The 18,404-nt window shown below is 38.0% G+C and overlaps 1 protein-coding gene across 1 annotated transcript in view; it reads left to right on the forward strand.

Moving 5' to 3' along the window:
- The window catches only part of LOC121519255 (solute carrier family 13 member 5-like), a 36,009-nt gene that overhangs the window by 15,287 nt on the left and 2,318 nt on the right, over positions 1 to 18,404 (forward strand). Inside the window, exons 8-12 of the mRNA XM_041802098.1 lie at positions 26 to 238; positions 11,048 to 11,151; positions 11,234 to 11,355; positions 11,720 to 11,881; positions 14,399 to 14,536. Of these exons, the coding sequence (XP_041658032.1) occupies positions 26 to 238; positions 11,048 to 11,151; positions 11,234 to 11,355; positions 11,720 to 11,881; positions 14,399 to 14,536 (739 nt within the window). The remainder of the gene's footprint in view (positions 1 to 25; positions 239 to 11,047; positions 11,152 to 11,233; positions 11,356 to 11,719; positions 11,882 to 14,398; positions 14,537 to 18,404) is intronic.

The following is an 18,404-nucleotide window of genomic DNA, read 5'->3' on the forward strand; positions in this document are numbered from 1 at the left end:
AAATGAGTGTTTTTATCCATTGCAGCCTAAAGAAGACGTGGGGTTGTGGAGCAGTGAAGTCAGAGAAGGAGAAAGCGGCGTACGAGGTGATCAGAGACGAACATCGACGCTTGGGGAAGATGAGTTATGGGGAGAAGAGTGTCTTGGCACTCTTCATCCTCATGGTGGTGCTGTGGTTCACACGGGATCCCCGCTTTATGGACGGCTGGGCCACCCACGTCTTCAACTCCAGGGCAGAGTGAGTACCATGACCAAAGACTGTAAACGTGGACCTAGTCTAAGCAATGTCACCCACTGGTTTCTAAAGAGGAGTTTTGAAGTCAAACAGTCGTGGTCTCTTTAAAGTTCTGCCAGCCTAGCAACTTTGACATCAGTAATCAGACCCTTCCTCAATATTTAGTTGAAGCTTGGGTAATGTACATCACTTCCTGCCCCACAGTCGAGGTCGCCCCATTGTAAAGGTCAGAGGTCAGATCCTCCTGTCAAGAAGACAGAAAAACAGACAGGCAATAAAGTCTATCCTACTTCTGTGGATATTCAATTACTTCTGAGACAACAGGGACCCTCTTCATACTTCCACATCAACCATGCTGCTAGCAAGATGAAATAGGCCGATGCCGCGTGGATACCATGGTTTTTAAAATGTAAGTGAACCCCCAGCTCAGAGCTAACTCCGCCCACTTCAGACTGTTGAAAAATGCACAAAAAATGGGCAGTTTGGTACTGAGAGGAAGGAGGGAAAAGGGACAGGGTTTTCCAGATGAAGTGAGAGTGACAGTGACTTCCCCTTGCCAGAAAGTGACACAGAGTCCCGCAGCACTGCCACCCAAGAGCGATCATTAGAGGTGGATTTTCCCCTCCAGAGTCCCCTGAAGCAGGCTGAAGTGTGGTAATGGGCTGTGGCGGTCCAGAGCATGACCTGTTTGGGCCGTTTGCTCCAACACCGGTGTTACTAAAGCCGGAGCTCTCAGAGTCAAGGCAGTGCAGGAGAGGATGAAGTGGTCTCTGAAAGGATGGGAGTGGTCTCTGAAAGGATGGGAGTGGTCTCTGAATGGATGGGAGTGGTCTCTGAATGGATGGGAGTGGTCTCTGAATGGATGGGAGTGGTCTCTGAATGGTAAAGTCAGTTAGAGGAGGTATCATATACCTTTTATATAGAGTTTGAGAATAGAAACCTACTGATGGTAGGTTTCTACAACACATAAGCCCCGCCTTTTCAGAAAAGATTTTTCAAAGCAAATGTCTGTTTAATGCTGGTGATGCTGGTGATACTGGGGAAACCAGTGATACTGGTGATGCTGGTGATGCTGGTGATACTGGTGATATTGGTGATGCTGGTGATGCTGGTGATGCTGGTGATATTGGTGATGCTGCTGAAACCAGTGATACTGGTGATGCTGGTGATACTGGTCATGCTGGTCATGCTGGTGATACTGGTGATGCTGATGATGCTGCTGAAACCATTGGTACTGGTGATGCTGGTGATGCTGGTGATACTGGTGATGCTGGTGATACTGGTCATGCTGGTGATGCTGGTGATACTGGTGATATTGGTGATGCTGGTGATACTGGTGATGCTGGTGATGCTGGTGATACTGGTGATTCTGGTGATACTGGTGATATTGGCAACCAGAGTGAGAAGTTAAAACCACAAACCTGCTACTGAGTGGCTCCTGAATGATTTCATGATTGTAGTGAATGAATCCTCAGACCTCTGGCTAACAGAAGTGCTTCCTTGAATACATTTGTCCCCTTTCTCTTGGTTCAGTGCTGCTGCATTTATGTAAAGTGGAAAAAGACCCAGTTTAGAGGAATGAATGAACCCAAACTGCAGCTGAATGCAGACGAGGCCTCAGGGCAACATCCGTGAACACACAGGAATCAGAGGTGAAGAACAAACAGAGGAACTGTCCCGGGAACAAACGGTAAACTTTGGTGTCACGTCACAGTCGACCTGTGGTACCGAGCCGCACGCTGCCGCTGTCTGAACTGAGATCACCTGTATCAGGTTGGCGTTATCTCTGCTCTCAGTGTTTACACAGGCTCCAGCTTATCTGACTGAGAGGAAGGCGATGTGTCCGAAGTGCACAAATCAAACTCTTTCTTCTCCAACAAGCAGACGAAAAGATTATACATCATTTTATGATCCAAAGTTTAACTGAAACTCAAGTGTTTCTGTTAGTTTCAGTCTGTTGAGCAGAGCCTGCAGAGACCTAATGTGGAAACTTTGAATCAGGATTCACATCAGGCACGATCAGACAGGATCCAGACTGGTTAACCCTTTAAAGCCGTATACTATATTTGATATGCAGTTTACTGAGACCGCCGTCTAATCAACATGATCAATATTTTCCATAAAAATCTTTTGTGTATAATCTGATAATTTATAAGGTTGCCAAAGCTGCCAATCGAACATGAGACAAAAAAAAATTAAGTAAAATTTTACAGATTTTTTTTCCCCCTCTTTCTGGTTTTCATTAGAAGGTTGAATAATAATAATAATAATAATGATAATGATGATAATAATAATAATAATGATAATAATAACAAGACGGGACATACATGACTTACATGAGGTGATGTCACAAAACTTGACGTGACATGATGTGGTGTGACATGATGTAACTTGACATGACACAACATGATGTTGCTTGGTGTGTTGTGACATAATGTGACAGGACGTGACGGGATGAGACTTGATGTGACATGACATGACATGACCTGATGTGACAGGACAGAAAGGGACAAGACTGGACGTGACATGATGCAAAGTGGCGTGACGTAATATAATGTGATATGATGTGCCATGACATGACATGATGTGACATGAGCTGACGTGAGAAGACCTGATATGACATGACAAGATGTGATATGATGTGACGTGACGTGATGTGACGTGACGTGATGTGACATGACGTCACATGACGTGACATGACATGACATGACGTGACAAGATGTGATATGATGTGACAAGATGTGACATGACATGACGTGATGTGACAAGATGTGACTTGAGATGATTTACGTGATGTGAGAAAAAGGGACGAGACTGGACGTGACATAATGCGAAGTGGCGTGACATGGCAAGATGTGATATGACGTGACGTGATGTGATGTGATGTAACATGACGTGACCTGACCTGACATGACGTGACATGACAAGATGTGACTTGAGATGATTTACGTGATGTGAGAAAAAGGGACGAGACTGGACGTGACATAATGCGAAGTGGCGTGACATGGCAAGATGTGATATGACGTGACGTGATGTGATGTGATGTAACATGACGTGACCTGACCTGACATGACGTGACATGACAAGATGTGACTTGAGATGATTTACGTGATGTGAGAAAAAGGGACGAGACTGGACGTGACATAATGCGAAGTGGCGTGACATGGCAAGATGTGATATGACGTGACGTGATGTGATGTGATGTAACATGACGTGACCTGACCTGACATGACGTGACATGACAAGTTGTGACTTGACATGATTAAACATTATGTGACAGGACAGAAAGGGATGAGACTGGACATGACATGATGCAAAGTGGTGAGACGTGACATAAAGTGACGTGGCGTGAGGGACGTCAGGAAAGGAGGGGTCAGGACAGGACAGGACAGGACAGGACGTGGAGCAGCCTGACCTGGTAGTTTATGCTACTGCTCTGTTCCCCACGATCGGCCACGGCAGGCAAAGTTTTCCCTGAGATAAACTTTAGTGATAACTCGGCTGCTGAGTAGCAGCCCTGTTTGAGAGCACAGAAGAAGAAATTTAGTGCAACCTCCCATTCAGCGTGAAGAATAAGCGGCAGCCCTCAGCCGCTGGTGAAATATCACTGCTCTTGTTGTTTTTTGAGTCATGGTAACAGGAGTTAAGAGCAGACTCTTCACAGGGGTGTAAAGCACTTGGCCCAACAGCCACTGGTGGGGAGTTTGACTCTTGACGTGCTGCTGGTGTATCCTGGGGACAGTAAGTGTCATATGACTCGACTCGAGGCTGCAGGCTTTAGAGTTAGAAGATGGCTTCAATGTGCTTATCCTGCCAAATACGCTGTTGACCTCATCAGTCAAACCTCAAACATTTTACCCCATCACACCTGACCACGCCCCCGTCACCTTTTACCTATTTTCCTCTATACATGCACTCATTCATGAACTGTTTTCTAGGTCACATGACCAGCCGCAGACGTCATGCATTGATCTGTTTGTCCGTCCCGGTGTTTGTCGTCATGTTTTCACTGAATATAGGACAAGAACACGAGCAAGGTCGGCACCTACAGAGAAACAGAGAATAAGAAAACAATTCTCCGAAGAGAGAAAAATAAATAAATAAATCATTTACTTACCTCTTTGACTTCTGAACTACAAATAAACAGCACGTTTTACTTCAGATCACAGTTTTTGAACTCCTAAAGCTCAGATTTTCATTTAGTGAAAATGTTTTAATCAACAATCTTTTTTGTAAACCTTTAAGAGTTCAAGTTTTTGAAACAGGGAAATCATTCTGCTTTACTCTGAGACCACAAGTCCACGTGAGTTTGTCTTATTCCATCAACTTTGTCCTGATCCGTTATCTACGATAAACTGGGACTAAAAATAGATCCTGTTGCAGCCCTGCAGCATAACGTGGATGAGTATGAGCTTTAATAGAAGAGTTGTAACTGGAATCCTTCACACCTCTGCTAGGAGCAGGGATTTGAAAATGCACCACTCTATTTTTAATCTCTGACCCTGTTTACACCATGCATTAACCTCCTGAGACCTGAGCCTTTGTTTGGGGTGCATTTTTATTTTCTCCCACGTATTTGGAATAAATACGGTCTGATAAGTGAAAACATCAGCCTTGTTATTGAACAGGAATTTCTTGAAAAAAAATTTCCTTTCCAAACCTCCAAAAATATTATAATTTAAAAAAAAAATCTTAAAAAGTATCTCATGAAAAATACCCAGATACTTCTTTAGATAGTCCTCAAATCATTCAGTGAAAATTCCTCACAAAGCCTGCAAATTTAATTAAAAAGTTCCCCAAAAATTCCATGCAAATTCCTAAAAAGTTTTAAAATTCCCCAAATTTTGAAGTAAATCCCCCCCTTCAATTTCTTGGCAAATTCTAGACATATTCAAAAGTTTTCTCCAAAATTCCATGAAAATGATCTTTTGCAAACAACAGCCTGTCCATCATTTACATGTCCTTTATCCCAGCGGTCTGATCACACGTGACTGTTCTGCAGTAAACAACACGTACATGTGTCCACAGACATCTTTTAGGCCAGGTTTTTACTGCCCTAAACTCATGTTTTCAGACTTTTACTGACGTCTACCCACGTTTCACTGGTCACTTCCTGTCTTGAACTGAATGGATCTCAAGACACGTATTTGTGCTTCAGTCCAGGACCATGGGTACGGTGCAGACCTACTGTTCTGATTACATAGAGGAGACCGTAAGTTGGAGCTCACCAAACACAGCATGCTAACCTTGACAAACATTATCCTTGGCTGGAAGATCTGCTGTCATGAAGGTGTCCATAGAAAAACAGCATGCATACCTTACAGAGCTGGACAGGTCCATGGCTGGCTTAAACCAGTGTTCATTTCTTCAACTAAAACTAAGACTAAAAATGTTCGTTGACAGCCTTTTTTTCCATGACAAAAACGAGACTTAAAGGGGCGCAGGTGGCTGAGTGGTAAAGGCACGCCCCATGTACGCAGACGGCTGGGGTTCAAATCCGGCCTGAGGCCCTTTACCACGTCTCTCCCCCGCTCTCGTCCATGTTTCCCCCTCTGTCAAATACAGGCACAAATAAACCTTAAAATAAAAAACTAGACTAGAACTTAAAAGGATAGAAGTGACTAAAACTAAAGTGCATTTCATTTAAAGACTAAAACTAAGATTAAATTAAAAATAGCTGCCAAAATTAACGCTGCTGAGAACATGTCCACCTTCTTCATGCTTTTGTAACAGCACCATGTTAAAGGTCACATATTATGCAAAAATCATCTTTTCAGGCTTTTCTAGCAAAACTATGTGCCCCTGGTCTGTCCACAATCCCCCCAAGAACCAGAAAAATCCATCCCCTCCCCCCCTTTTCTTCACCTTTCAGAAAATGTGTGCTGAAACAAGCCGTTCTCAGATTTTCCCCTCATGATGTAATATAGGGAGCTAGCCCCGCCCCCAGGTTCAGTTGGCCCTCCCATCTTGGAAAAAAGTCTTGCCCTGCTCTCCTGATCCTCTCAGCTGCCAGCTGAGAGGATCAGGAGAGCAACCCTGTGTGGGGCGGAGTCAGGGGTGGAGTCAGACAGCTCAGTAACATTTAAAGCTACAGACACAGAAATAGCTGGTTCTGAGCAGGGCTGAAACAGAGGAGTTTTTAGACATGCAAACATCCAATACTGGAGTGTTTTTCAGCAACAAACTTCCCAGGTATGTTTTTGGGACCTCTGAGACCGATAGAACCTTGTCTTAAAGGGGTCAAATATGTGACCTTTAACATGAACACTACGGGACATCACAGCCTCTAGGGTTTAATTCTAAGCAGTGATAAAACAAATGGCCACAGGTGTTTTGATGGCAGCAGATCTATGACTGTATAGGTCACGGGTGTCAAACTCAAGGCCTGGGGGCCAAATCCGGCCCGTGGAATGATTATATCCGGCCCACAAGATCATAAAATATTTATTCTAACTGGCCCACCAGTCTGAGGTCTGCAGATTTCCTCCAGTATAAAAATGTAAACTTCAACTTGATTATTTAAAATATCCTTGTTAAACCATGAAACCTGATAAAGTAGAGTACGAAAGATTTCATAAAATGTCAAGAATGTGGGGAAAAAAATTAATTAATTAAAGAAATTTGTTTTTATGTCATATTTTCAATTTGGCATCTCAGGATTACAACTCAAACTTATGATTTTGACTTTTCGTTTCATGCTTTGACCTTTTTGACTCATAATTTGGACTTTATGTCACATTTTTATCTTTTAGATTCCCAATTTTGAATTTTAAGTCATATTTTGACTTTTTCAACTCCTTACTTTGGCTTTTTGATCCCATATTATGACTTTTAAAAACACAATTTCAATTTTTTTCTCATATTTTGTCTAATTTTTACATTTTATATTTATATATTATATAATATTTTGAAATTTTACACCCCCAATTTTGAATTTAAGTCATATTTTTTACTTTAAAATCATCATTTTGAATTCTAGCTTATATTTTGACATTTTCAACTCCTAATTTTGGCTTTTTAATCCCATATTTTGAACTATCAGACTCACAATTTAAAATTTCAAGTCATATTTTGACTTTTAAAGTCATGATTTCAAATTTGATCTCATATTTTGAGCATTCAAACTTATGATTGCAACTTTCTCCTCATATATGTGCCCTTTAAAAAGAATATTTTTCTATTCTTAGTATCATTTTCTGATATTTTGAACTAAAAAATTGGAACTTTTACCTCAGTTTGGAGCCTTTAAACTTATCAGTTTAACTTTTTTGATTTCAAAATGATTTATCATCAGTGCTGTTTTTTTTCATATTTTATTACTGGTGAAAATGAGATTGGTGGCTATTGTTAAATGTTGACCCTGTTAGGCCCTCAGGTTAGACCTGAATCCTGAACCCGACCCCTTGCTGTGATTAAGTTTGACACCCCTGGTATAGTCGATTTAAAGTCCATCCAACAGTACAGGAACTTTGAACAGGAGGACGGCGTCCGTCCCGGTACAGCATCCTCTTTCAGCTCTTTGTAACTTTAGCAGCAGACTGCTGTATGCATTTCCACTGACAGGAAGAAAGTTCACACACCAGCCTTTGGCTAAAAAGAAGCCAGTTAGATTGTCTTGTGGCAGCCGCGATCATAAGACGGATCATACTTCAACCACAAAATCCCAGATTTCTCTGGTTTTAGAAACTGTTGGAAATACGGAAAGTGGAACAAGAGGTGAAAAACATGTGTAACATGGGTTAAGTTCAGGGGTCATATTTCCACATACTGTGCCTTTTATGGACACAGATAAGTCCTGGCCTGGTTTTGAAGCGAGGGGATTCAGGGTGGGACGAGGGGATGTGGGTCACCTCTGATGTACAGTTTGTGTAAACGGATGATTTCAACATGCTTCCTGATTGCACGGGTTTACGGAGACGCTCAGACTCCTGCACATGAACCAGAGACCATGAACGCTCCGACTGAAAATACAGCCTGATTTCTACTGTCAGATACTCTTCAACCTGAGATACAGCCAAGAGCAGCAGCTCTTTACTGATCAATCATATTAGGATCAATGAAACGTAGAGTTATGTTGAAAATCACGCCAAGGGTTAAAGGGGAAGGACAGGTGGTGTTGGAAGCAGCCCAGTACTTTTGGTCGCAGGGTGCATGTCAATACGAACTGTGTGGTGAAATCTTCATTCATGTTCAGAGCAGGAGGATCTGATCAATAAAAACGCTGGCAGGAAGTGAGATTGATAAGGGCCATTTGATTTGGCAGCATGTTTAAGGACTGATTTGTTTATGCAAACACGCCACTGACATGTGAACAGAAATGCAGATCTAAGACTGGGGATCTTATCTGATCTGTTTCTCTGTGGGGCTTCTAGGATTATTAGACTCAGCCTGGTTCTAGTATAGATGACATGATACCATCACTATCTTTGGTACCACAGCAGAAATACAGGCCTCGAACACACCAAACCAGGTCGTTTCTTCTCTTTACTTTTAAAAAATTCACGCAAACCAGAACGTCATCAGCATATCTGTCTAATTTTAGGGTAGTCCAAAAGTAGGCGGGTATTTTTAGAAACTCGGGTTTTCTTCCTTCATTTTTAACTCATTGAGTGCCAGCCCTTTCATAAAATGAAAAGTGGCTTGTGCCAGCGTTTTTGGCCATTTTGAGTCATCTTTCAAGACCCACAGAATATTTTGTACTATGACTCTGAAAACACCAAATAGCTCAAACGAAAGAAGAAACTCTCTATTTCATCATGGAAAAAACGTTTGTCGGCAGCTTGTTCCGTTCTTGATTTATCTGAGGTTGAATAGAGGCTAGCTTCACCAAAAGACCACTTTTTTTCTAGAAAGCTGAGAAAAATGCATTTTTGTGAAAGAGTCTGTTAAACAGAACAGTGATTTGAATGTTATAATTTTGCCTTCAATAACATAAAAGACATCTGAAAATTGTATTACAAACGTTGTTTTATTGTAAAATAAATAACAATGCTTCCAGTCACTGTCATTCACGCTCTGGAACGGGACGGCCTCCACGGGACCCCCCTATACGCCCACGTCCTCTCCTGCTGGTCGCTGTATGCATCCAGCTGGCGAGAGGCTGCCTTATTTCTCCGACGCACGGGGGAGACCTTGCGGCATTCTTTAGCCTTTGTGCCGGCCGAGGCAGATCAATAAAAGCCCCAGTCCCTGGATTCGCTGTCGTTAAGTCCAGTGTCGGTTTCAGTGAGTAAGCGATTTCTCAGGCAAAGGTTTAAAGTTTCTTCCAGCGTCTAAGTTAGAACTTTTAGCTTAGACTGCCTCCGTAACGATCGCTCTGCTCTTTGACCCCAGGGTCCCCACCTCTGGCGTTTGATCTAACTGTCACTTCTGACTGTAGTGTTCCGACTACATATCCCAGAAGCCCCAAAATTTCTCACAGGGAGCGTGAGAGCGCCCCCTTGTGCCAGCCACCGAAAAAACACTTTGACATATATATACATCTATGGCACTCAAGCGTTGTTTTTTAAATGATATATATATATGTCAATGGCACTCAGTGAGTTAAAAAGAAATTTGTCCTGAGATGATGATGATGTGTGTGTGTGTGTGTGTGTGTGTGTGGGTGGGGGGGTGTGTGTGTGTGTGTGTGTGTGTGATAGAATGTTGGGACTCTCTCAGAGAGATCAAAGTAAATGTCTCCTGTAGAACTGCACGGCAACAATGGGCAGAGCTAACCTGATTGGTCCATCCTCTTCCTGTTTGCTATATAGTGGTGCAGGAATGAGTCCTAAAACTTGTGAGTTTGCATTTTCACAAGGCCCATCTTTTTCTTGACTGATGCTGTGGGGGCTGGACATTGAAATAAGCTGAAATGAAATTAATGTTTTTGTCTAAAGTCCCAAACATACTCGGACAGGAACGTATGCGGAACGGACATCTGCAAGGCCTGCGCTCAAAGCTCAAATTATACGACCGCGCAGACACTCGCTCTGCATACTGGTGTCACACAAAACATTGCTCGGCATGTATTTTTCACATCGACCCGCATTAAATGTGACACCAACCTGCATTTTGTTCCTCTGTGCAGCATTGACAGGTGAGCGGTGACTCCCAGAGTGGAGGAGGAGTGGGGCTAGGTGCCCAACTAGATCATCAAAGTTTTCACGTGTCATTTGGAAGTATTGAAAAAAAATTTTCAATACTTCGCATGTCCTTCACCAACATGGCATACTCCCCTTCCTCATCTCTTGTGGCATTTAATGGCCGTACGTACCACCGTCTCTTAATTTTATTGCCTTGCAAAGCCAGCAGGCTTCAGTGTAGGTCAGTCAGTGTAGGACGCCATGACAGAAAAATGTAAATAACACGCGAGGATTGTGGGAAATGTAAGATTTCACGGAAATTTCACAGTGTAATAGTGAGGTCAGTCCCTATCACCTATACTGCAATTCAACAATCCACTGGGGGCCACATGGGAAGCCATGGGGGTCCTGATGTGGCCCTCAGGTCTCCAGCTGACGAACATCGGTCTATGAGTTTTCAGTGAAATGCCTTAAATAACGTCTGTGGTGAAGACACGCTCAGGAGATTTTAACGACATAAAATACAACTGAAAAGTGCCCAACCTTCACATCTGAGGGCATATTCATACCAGAGCTGTTGGTCCGCTTTAAATGAACCCTCTCTGGCTCCATCAGCATGGAGGAAGAGCATGAAGAAGGTTTATGGTGTTGTGTCAGTGACAGGAAACAACACCCCATATCCATAAATTAAAGTAACTCAGTGTCCAGGTCTAACTCTACTTTCGTGACTTTCTGTCTGTCTCTGCAGGTTCGTCACCGACGCCACTGTCTCTCTGTTTGTTGCCGTTCTGTTGTTCGTTCTTCCTTCTGAGCCGCCGCGCTTCCTCTGCTGCAGGAAGAGCTCCGACACAGGTAAAAAACACACACACGTGGAAATAAGTTGAACATAGACACACAGAGATATTAAAAACTCAACAAGCTTCTATCCAATCAGAGTCTCAGGTGTCACATGGCCCCGCCCCTCCTCTGCTCACCTGGCGGGTGACACAGAAGAAGATGCCGTGGAACATCGTGCTGCTGCTGGGCGGAGGCTTTGCTCTGGCCAAAGGCAGTGAGGTGGGTTTATCTGCATTTATACGTGAAGAGAGTAGAAGCTTTCAGCTGTCAGACAAAAATGAGGAAATCTGGCTTTTTGTTTGCATGATAGCTGGACTCCTGAAAACAGAGAGTTCTGTCAACAGCACTGCTAGCAAACATTCCTCCTGATAACGTAGACTTTATGCACATGCTCAGTACAGTTCCAGACCATGTACACACTTCCAGCATCAATGTGAAGTTCAGCATTGTTCTCAGGGGCCGCTTCTCACAGAAAACCTTATTTAACATTGATGTAAAGCTGCATAGTAGTGGCGTGTGTTTGGCCATTCGTCCCACTCATCGTTTCCATTCTAACAAGAATCTTACGTGTGCTGGTCCCTAGGAGTCCGGTCTGTCCCGTTGGCTCGGCGCTCAGATGACGCCACTCCACTCCATCCCTCCCTGGGCCATCGCCGTCGTCCTCTGCCTCCTCATCGCCACCTTCACTGAATGTGCCAGCAACGTCGCAACGGCAACCCTCTTCCTGCCCATCCTGGCCTCCATGGTAACAGAACTTTAAAAACTCTTATTACACTAAAAAAAACTCCCACAGAAGAAGAATAATGCAGCCCTCTCAGTCAGAGGGTTCTACTTTTTTGTCAAACAGATGCTCTGATATTCTTGCGTACGGAACCTCCTCTGCACAACAGAAATGTATCTCTCAACCAATAGGAAGCAGATTGAGGATGGACCAATCACATTAGCTCTGCCCGTTGTTGCTATGCTGTTCCCCAGGAGACATTCGCTTTGATCTCACTTACTCCTAGTGAAATCAAAGCAAATGAGATCAAAGCAAATGAGATCAAAGCAAATGTCTCCTGGAGAACAACATAGCGACAACAGGAGGAGCTAACCTGATTGGTCCATCCTCTACCTGTTTCCTATTGGCCGGCTCCTGTACAGTTTTGTACATGTCAAGAGTGTCAGTTTTACAATAGAGATGGGATTTATGGCTCTTTGAAGGGAGCCGGATCTTGTGGATCCGTTCCTTTCAAAGAGCCGTTAAAAAAAATGGCTCATTTTATATATTTTTTTTAAGAAGCTAGTCAGGGTCAACTCATTTTATCCGGGAAATAACCACTGGAAGGAATGATATGGGTCAGAATCATTCAAACATAGACATCTCACAAATATATATTCTATTGGCGATAAAATCACTGAATGCATCTTTAAGAAATCTAGTATACAAGAGAAAAATATAGATGCCACATACTGCAGTAGTTCTGTGCTTTTAGTATTGCATACATGTATGTAGTACACCTGAGTGATTTTAGAGAAAACATTTCACATAAGAATATTTTGTTAGAAAACATCAATACTTTTACAAAACAATATTTCAAGTATCAGAAACTATAATAAATTAGAAAAATATACATACAGCCTACTAATACTACTAGTATTAACACTGCAATGGACTGGTGACCTGTCCTGGAGTGCATATAGCTGCTTTGTAAAAAAGTTAAACCCTGCAGAGGACTGCTGAACTGTCCTTGGGTGTATAGTCCTCTCAAAGGAGGAGCTTGTGTGTGCATCTGTGTGAAACAAAGGGATAAAAGAACGAACGGCTCACAACAGTGATTCGTTTCCCGTTGTTCGTGTTAAAGAGACATTCAAAAGATTTGGATCGTTCATGAACGTCACATCTCTATTTCACAAGCCATCAGAATCAACCTGGATGAGAGGAGAATGATTAGAGCAGAGAAAATCTGAGCACAAGGAGGAAGTTTAGAGCACCAAGGCAGCTTTGCATGGAAAGTTTGAAGACAAGTTTTGCCACAATAATGACTCCATAGAAGATCACACATGCCAGACTTTCTACGGGGAGAACATGGGAGTAGACGGCTTTATCATCAGGTAAAGTTAGGCAATCGCTTCGAGCTTATGCTCCAAGAAACCTTTAGATATCATTATAGGTGTGCATTAAAACAGAGGTAATAATAAAATTACTCTAAGGCAGTGTTACTCAACCAAACAGCAAAATTGTTTAAAAAAAAAAAAAACTTTGCAAAAGCCATAATCTAAGTGGTGAAAAGTGGCAATAATAAGTTGAAGGAGGCAAAAATGGTCAAAAAGCAACAAAAATGTGTGAGAAGTGACAAAAAAATGAGTTACAGGTGGCAAAAAAACGAGTGAAAAGTGACTGAAATGGGCAAAAAGCGGTCAAGAATGGCCAAAACGGGCAAAAAAAGAGAAAACAAGTGGTGCTTAATGGCAATAGGTATCTTAAATGGGTAAAAAGTGGTAAAAAAGGACAAAAATGCAATAAAAGTGGCAAAAGAAATGGCCTTAATGGGCAAAAACTAGGAAAAAGTGGTATTTAACGACAAAAAGTAGCTTAAATGGGTGAAAATTGGGAGGAAAATGGTGAAAAAGGGCAAATATGGGATGAAAGTGGCAAAAAAGTGGCAAAAATGGGCAAAAGAAATTGTATTTGATGACAAAAGATAGCTTTAATGGGCAAAAATTGGATAAAAATGGCAAAAATGGGGGGAAAAAGTAGGAAAAGTGTGGTGTTTAATGGCAAAAGGTAGCTTTAATGGGTGAAAAGTGGCAAAAAAAAAAGGTGAAAAAGGGCAAAAAGGTTTTCTGGGGGAATAATATTTAAAATCAAGACATTTAAGAGCCACAAATCATCACAAAAGAGCCACATGTGGCTCCAGAGCCACACATTGAGTATCACTGCTGTCAGGTATTCTTCTAAACTATTCAGGAATTTGAAAGTGAAGAAAAATGAGCCATAGAGACTAAACTTTCCTTTTTTCTCCCAGGCTGTAAGCATGTTTATTTCTGCTGTAAAGTTGGACATTTTACCATTGGGTTCTATGGGGGTTGGCTCTTTGCAGGACACGGCCTCTAGTGGACACTGAAGGAACTGCAGTCTTCTGGTTATTTTTCTGGTTGCTTGTTAGTTGATCCACATTGGTTCTGTTGTTCCTGACAGTGATTTTTTTTTACTCCTTTGTCCTTGATGGCCTTTCAGAACATTAAATATTATAAATGCATTTTCTCTCTGTGTCCTCAGTCCCAGTCCATAAGTTTGAACCCTCTGTACGTGATGATCCCCTGCACACTCAGCGCCTCCTTCGCCTTCATGCTGCCTGTGGCCACACCCCCAAACGCCATCGTCTTCTCCTACGGTCTACTGAAAGTGTCTGACATGGTGAGTCCTTTCTTAGGACGGAGCAGTGTTAATTTTGACAGCGCTTTTTAATTTAGTTTTAGTTTTAGTTTTTTGCCAAAAATATCTTTTAGTTTTATTCATAATTTAGTCATCTAAAGTGTTTTAGTTTTAGTCATAATTTAGTCATCTAAAGTGTTTTAGTTTTAGTCAAAATTTAATCATCTAAATTGTTTTAGTTTTAGTCATAATTTAGTCATCTAAAGTGTTTTAGTTTTAGTCATAATTTAGTCATCTAAAGTGTTTTAGTTTTAGTCAAAATTTAATCATCTAAATTGTTTTAGTTTTAGTCATAATTTAGTCATTTAAAGTGTTTTAGTTTTAGTCAAAATTTAATCATCTAAATTGTTTTAGTTTTAGTCATAATTTAGTCATCTAAAGTGTTTTAGTTTTAGTCATAATTTAGTCATCTAAAGTGTTTTAGTTTTAGTCATAATTAAGTCATCTAAATTGTTTTAGTTTTAGTCATAATTTAGTCATCTAAAGTGTTTTAGTCATAATTTAGTCATCTAAAATGTTTTAGTTATAATTTAGTCATCTAAAGTGTTTTAGTTTTAGTCATAATTTTGTCATCTAAAGTGTTTTAGTTTTAGTCATAATTTAGTCATCTAAAGTGTTTTAGTTTTAGTCATAATTAAGTCATCTAAATTGTTTTAGTTTTAGTCATAATTTAGTCATCTAAAGTGTTTTAGTCATAATTTAGTCATCTAAAATGTTTTAGTTATAATTTAGTCATCTAAAGTATTTTAGTTTTAGTCATAATTTAGTCATCTAAAGTGTTTTAGTCATAATTTAGTCATCTAAAGTGTTTTAGTTTTAGTCATAATTTAGTCATCTAAAGTGTTTTAGTTTTAGTCATAATTAAGTCATCTAAATTGTTTTAGTTTTAGTCATAATTTAGTCATCTAAAGTGTTTTAGTTTTAGTCATAATTTAGTCATCTAAATTGTTTTAGTTTTAGTCATATTTTAGTCATCGAAAGTGTGTTGGTTTTAGTAATAATTTAGTCATCTAAAGTGTTTTTGTTTTAGTCATAATTTAGTCATCTAAAGTGTTTTAGTTTTATTCATAATTTAGTCATCTAAAATGTTTTAGTTTTAGTTATAATTTAGTCATCTAAAATGTTTTAGTTTTAGTCATAATTTAGTCATCTAAAGTGTTTTAGTTTTATTTATAATTATGTCATCTAAAATGTTTTAGTTTTAGTCATAATTTAGTCATCTAAAATGTTTTAGTTTTAGTCATAATTTAGACATCTAAATTGTTTTCGTTTTAGTTATAATTTAGTCATAATTTAGTCATCTAAATTGTTTTAGTTTTAGTCATAATTTAGTCATAATTTAGTCATCTAAAGTGTTTTAGTTTTAGTCATAATTTAATCATCTAAATTGTTTTAGTTTTATTCATAATTTAGTCATCTAAAGTGTTTTAGTTTTAGTCATAATTTAGTCATCTAAAGTGTTTTAGTTTTAGTCAAAATTTAATCATCTAAATTGTTTTAGTTTTAGTCATAATTTAGTCATTTAAAGTGTTTTAGTTTTAGTCAAAATTTAATCATCTAAATTGTTTTAGTTTTAGTCATAATTTAGTCATCTAAAGTGTTTTAGTTTTAGTCATAATTTAGTCATCTAAAGTGTTTTAGTTTTAGTCATAATGAAGTCATCTAAATTGTTTTAGTTTTAGTCATAATTTAGTCATCTAAAGTGTTTTAGTCATAATTTAGTCATCTAAAATGTTTTAGTTATAATTTAGTCATCTAAAGTGTTTTAGTTTTAGTCATAATTTTGTCATCTAAAGTGTTTTAGTTTTAGTCATAATTTAGTCATCTAAAGTGTTTTAGTTTTAGTCATAATTAAGTCATCTAAATTGTTTTAGTTTTAGTCATAATTTAGTCATCTAAAGTGTTTTAGTCATAATTTAGTCATCTAAAATGTTTTAGTTATAATTTAGTCATCTAAAGTATTTTAGTTTTAGTCATAATTTAGTCATCTAAAATGTTTTAGTTATAATTTAGTCATCTAAAGTGTTTTAGTTTTAGTCATAATTTAGTCATCTAAAGTGTTTTAGTTTTAGTCATAATTAAGTCATCTAAATTGTTTTCGTTTTAGTTATAATTAAGTCATCTAAAGTGTTTTAGTTTTAGTCATAATTTAGTCATCTAAATTGTTTTAGTTTTAGTTATATTTTAGTCATCTAAAGTGTTTTGGTTTTAGTTATAATTTAGTCATCTAAAGTGTTTTTGTTTTAGTCATAATTTAGTCATCTAAAGTGTTTTAGTTTTATTCATAATTTAGTCATCTAAAATGTTTTAGTTTTAGTTATAATTTAGTCATCTAAAATGTTTTAGTTTTAGTCATAATTTAGTCATCTAAAGTGTTTTAGTTTTATTTATAATTATGTCATCTAAAATGTTTTAGTTTTAGTCATAATTTAGTCATCTAAAATGTTTTAGTTTTAGTCATAATTTAGACATCTAAATTGTTTTCATTTTAGTTATAATTTAGTCATAATTTAGTCATCTAAATTGTTTTAGTTTTAGTCATAATTTAGTCATAATTTAGTCATCTAAATTGTTTTAGTTTTAGTCATAATTTAGTCATAATTTAGTCATCTAAAGTATTTTAGTTTTAGTCATAATTTAGTCATCTAAAGTGTTTTAGTTTTAGTCATAATTTAGTCATCTAAAGTATTTTAGTTTTAGTCATAATTTAGTCATCTAAAGTATTTTAGTTTTAGTCATAATTTAGTCATCTAAAGTGTTTTAGTTTTAGTCATAATTTATTCATCTAAAGTGTTTTAGTTTTAGTCATAATTTATTCATCTAAAGTATTTTAGTTTTAGTCATAATTAAGTCATAATTTAGTCATCTAAATTGTTTTAGTTTTAGTTATAATTTAGTCATAATTTAGTCATCTAAATTGTTTTAGTTCTAGTCATAATTTAGTCATAATTTAGTCATCTAAATTGTTTCAGTTTTAGTTATAATTTAGTCATAATTTAGTCATCTAAAATGTTTTAGTTTTAGTCATAATTTAGTCACAATTTTGTCATCTAAATTGTTTTAGTTTTAGTCATAATTTAGTCATCTAAAGTATTTTAGTTTTAGTCATAATTTAGTCATCTAAAGTGTTTTAGTTTTAGTCATAATTTAGTCATCTAAAGTATTTTAGTTTTAGTCATAATTTAGTCATCTAAAGTGTTTTAGTCATAATTTAGTCATCTAAAATGTTTTAGTTTTAGTCATAATTTAGTCATAATTTAGTCATCTAAAGTGTTTTAGTTTTAGTTATAATTTAGTCATCTAAAGTATTTTAGTTTTAGTCATAATTTAGTCATCTAAATTGTTTTAGTTTTAGTCATAATTTAGTCATCTAAAATGTTTTAGTTTTAGTCATAATTTAGTCATCTAAAGTGTTTTAGTCATAATTTAGTCATCTAAAGTGTTTTAGTCATAATTTAGTCATCTAAAGTATTTTAGTTTTAGTCATAATTTAGTCATCTAAAGTGTTTTAGTCATAATTTAGTCATCTAAAGTGTTTTAGTCATAATTTAGTCATCTAAAGTATTTTAGTTTTAGTCATAATTTAGTCATCTAAAGTGTTTTAGTCATAATTTAGTCATCTAAAGTGTTTTAGTCATAATTTAGTCATCTAAAGTGTTTTAGTCATAATTTAGTCATCTAAAGTATTTTAGTTTTAGTCATAATTTAGTCATCTAAAATGTTTTAGTTTTAGTCATAATTTAGTCATCTAAAGTGTTTTAGTCATAATTTAGTCATCTAAAGTATTTTAGTTTTAGTCATAATTTAGTCATCTAAAATGTTTTAGTTTTAGTCATAATTTAGTCATCTA

The sequence above is a fragment of the Cheilinus undulatus genome, linkage group 12 (assembly GCF_018320785.1).
Source record: "Cheilinus undulatus linkage group 12, ASM1832078v1, whole genome shotgun sequence".
Taxonomy (NCBI): domain Eukaryota; kingdom Metazoa; phylum Chordata; class Actinopteri; order Labriformes; family Labridae; genus Cheilinus; species Cheilinus undulatus.